The sequence below is a fragment of the Nannospalax galili genome, unplaced genomic scaffold, assembly GCF_000622305.1.
Source record: "Nannospalax galili isolate Female #2095 unplaced genomic scaffold, S.galili_v1.0 scaffold262, whole genome shotgun sequence".
NCBI lineage: Eukaryota > Metazoa > Chordata > Mammalia > Rodentia > Spalacidae > Nannospalax > Nannospalax galili.
The window spans coordinates 130,827-133,214 of NW_008348083.1; the positions used below are offsets into that span (position 1 = coordinate 130,827).

At 45.8% G+C, this 2,388-nt stretch overlaps 1 protein-coding gene across 2 annotated transcripts in view; it reads left to right on the top strand.

Moving 5' to 3' along the window:
• Clec4g (C-type lectin domain family 4 member G) overlaps nt 1-1,174 on the top strand; it is a 4,862-nt gene extending 3,688 nt beyond the window's left edge. For both annotated transcript variants that reach the window (XM_008844527.3, XM_029569046.1), the window contains one exon: nt 686-1,174. In XM_008844527.3, coding sequence (XP_008842749.1) covers nt 686-824 — 139 coding nt within the window. In that variant the 3' untranslated portion in view covers nt 825-1,174. The remainder of the gene's footprint in view (nt 1-685) is intronic.
• Nucleotides 1,175-2,388: the final 1,214 nt, after the last annotated feature.

A 2,388-nucleotide genomic window follows, 5' to 3' on the forward strand; every position in this document is an offset into this window, starting at 1 on the left:
TGTCTAAAAAAAAAAAAAAAGGAGGAAAGAAAAGTGAAGGAAGAGAGACTTGGAGAGGGGATAAGTTAAATCCTAGGGGAAGTGAGATTTTTGCACATTTTTGTTGTTGTTGTTGTTGTGCTGGGATTAAAGGTGTGCTAATTTTGTACCTTTCTAAAGACTAGATTCGTGTGTGTATGTGTCTGTGTGTGTGGTGAATGCATAGCAGTGTCCTACTTCAAGTCTCCTACTCTGTCACTCTCTGCCTTATTCCATTGTGACAGTCTCCCAATGAACCTGAAGTTGAACTGGCTGATAGCCGAAAGCCCCATTGATTCTCCTACCTCCAGTCCCCACAGTGGTGGGGTTACAGGCACATATGTGGCCACACCTGGCTTTTTGTGCAATTACCGTGGCTCTGAACTTGGGCCCTCATGTTTGTACAACAACCACTCGTATCCATTGAGCCATCTTCCCAACCCCTGGACTACACTCTTGAGGATGGGAAAGCTAGACCCCAGGAATTGACTAAGGGTTAAGTTCTGAGCCCTACCAAAGGTACATTCCAGATACAAGTTCAAGTTAGACATTCAGGGTGACTAAGGTAGAACCAAGCAACAAATGAGCAAAGCCCTGGGAAGGAAGGCTGGATCCTAGGTCCATCCTCAGCCCAGATTCCCAGCAACATCTCACTTCATCATCACAGTCACTGGAACACCGGAGAGCCCAATGATTCCCGAGGACGTGAAGACTGTGTCATGATGTTGCACTCAGGACTGTGGAATGATGCACCATGTTCCAGTGAGAAGGATGGATGGATCTGTGAGAAAAGGAGCAGCTGTTGACCCTATCCAATGTCCCAGTGCCACATCCACTGCCTCAAGTTTTACTAAGCCACCACTACTAACAGCCACTCAGCTTGACCCAGCCCTGTCCAGTGCATGCTACGGCTACCTCAGCTCAAACTCACCAAAACCTCTTAAACCTGCAACCTAACTTGACATTTGTCAGACTCAAAGATCACTGCCATAAATCCCTGGTCATCCTATCGCCCACTTACCTTACTAGATACAATGACAAAACTGTTTTATTTTTCCTGCATCCCCCCCCCACACCCCGCAGCCACCAACCCATCCCTCTGACTGGGAGCTGTCTTCACAGACAAAAGAAATGTCAATAAATGTTTGAGAAATGAGTCTAGTCTGTTCAAAGCTCTATCCCAGATCCCTTATTGTGATCCCTTCGGGTGATTCATGACTTTTATAGATGACTCTATGATGTCAGTGGAAAACCTACCCTAGGCCAGGAGGACTTGAAGGTAGAAACAATTTCCCATCCTGCATTATTTCTTCCTTGATCCCTGCAAGGCACAGGACTTGACTCAGAGGGTGCAGAAGACATAGAATTTGGTCTTGACCAGTCTTTATCCCAGAGACTTCCTCTTTCAGGTATACGTAGACGACGCAGACACGAGGTGACCGGTGATGCAATGAAGAAGTGCGTGGAGGAGCAACACCTGAGCCATTTAGAGGGGCCACTGTCATCTTTAGGCAGAAATGTTATGCTGAGATGTTGCTGCAGCAGCTCAATGTTGTTACCTAGCAGGAGACTAACTTGGGGAGGGACTAACCATCAGAGCCTCAAAAGACAGGACATAAAGAACAATGGGTGACCCAGTTCAAGACTCCGAAACAGAGTGTAAAGGTAATGGTGGTGGTTAGACTGGTGATCAAGATAGAAAGAGAGGGGCTGGAGAGATGGTTAAGAGCACTGGCTGCTCTTGCAGGGGACCTGGGTTCAGTTTCCACATGACAACTAAAAACTGTCTATAACTCCATTTCCAGGGGATCCAACACCATCTTCTGGCCTCCACAGGCACTGCACACAGGTGGTGCACTTACGTGCAAGCAGGCAGAACACACATAAAGTAAAAAATAAGTTTTTTAAAAAAGGATATAAAGGGGCCAGGTATGGTGGCGCACGCCTTTGATCCTAGCACTTGGGAGGCAGAGGCAGGCAGATCTCTTCAAAATCGAGGTCAGCCTGGTCTACATAGCGAGTTCCAGGCCAGCTGGGGCTACAGGGAGACCCTGTCTCCGTAAGAAAAAAAAAAAAAAAGAATGCCAGTGGTGATCATCTCTAGAGGGACCAGCTCAGAGCCCCAGTAGGAGATGTAAGAGACAATAGGTGTTAGAGAGCTTGATCAGAATAAAGCAACTTCAAGACTCCCTCCAGGGAAGCATGCAAAGGATGGTCACCCTTTGCCCTAATAAACTTTTCAGCTTTAGAGGTACTTAAATTCTTAGGCAGATTTTTGCATCTTTTACATCTACTCTTTTATTTTTATTTTTTAAAATATTTTATTATTTTTACTTTATGTGTATGAGTGTATTGCCTGCATGTATGTGA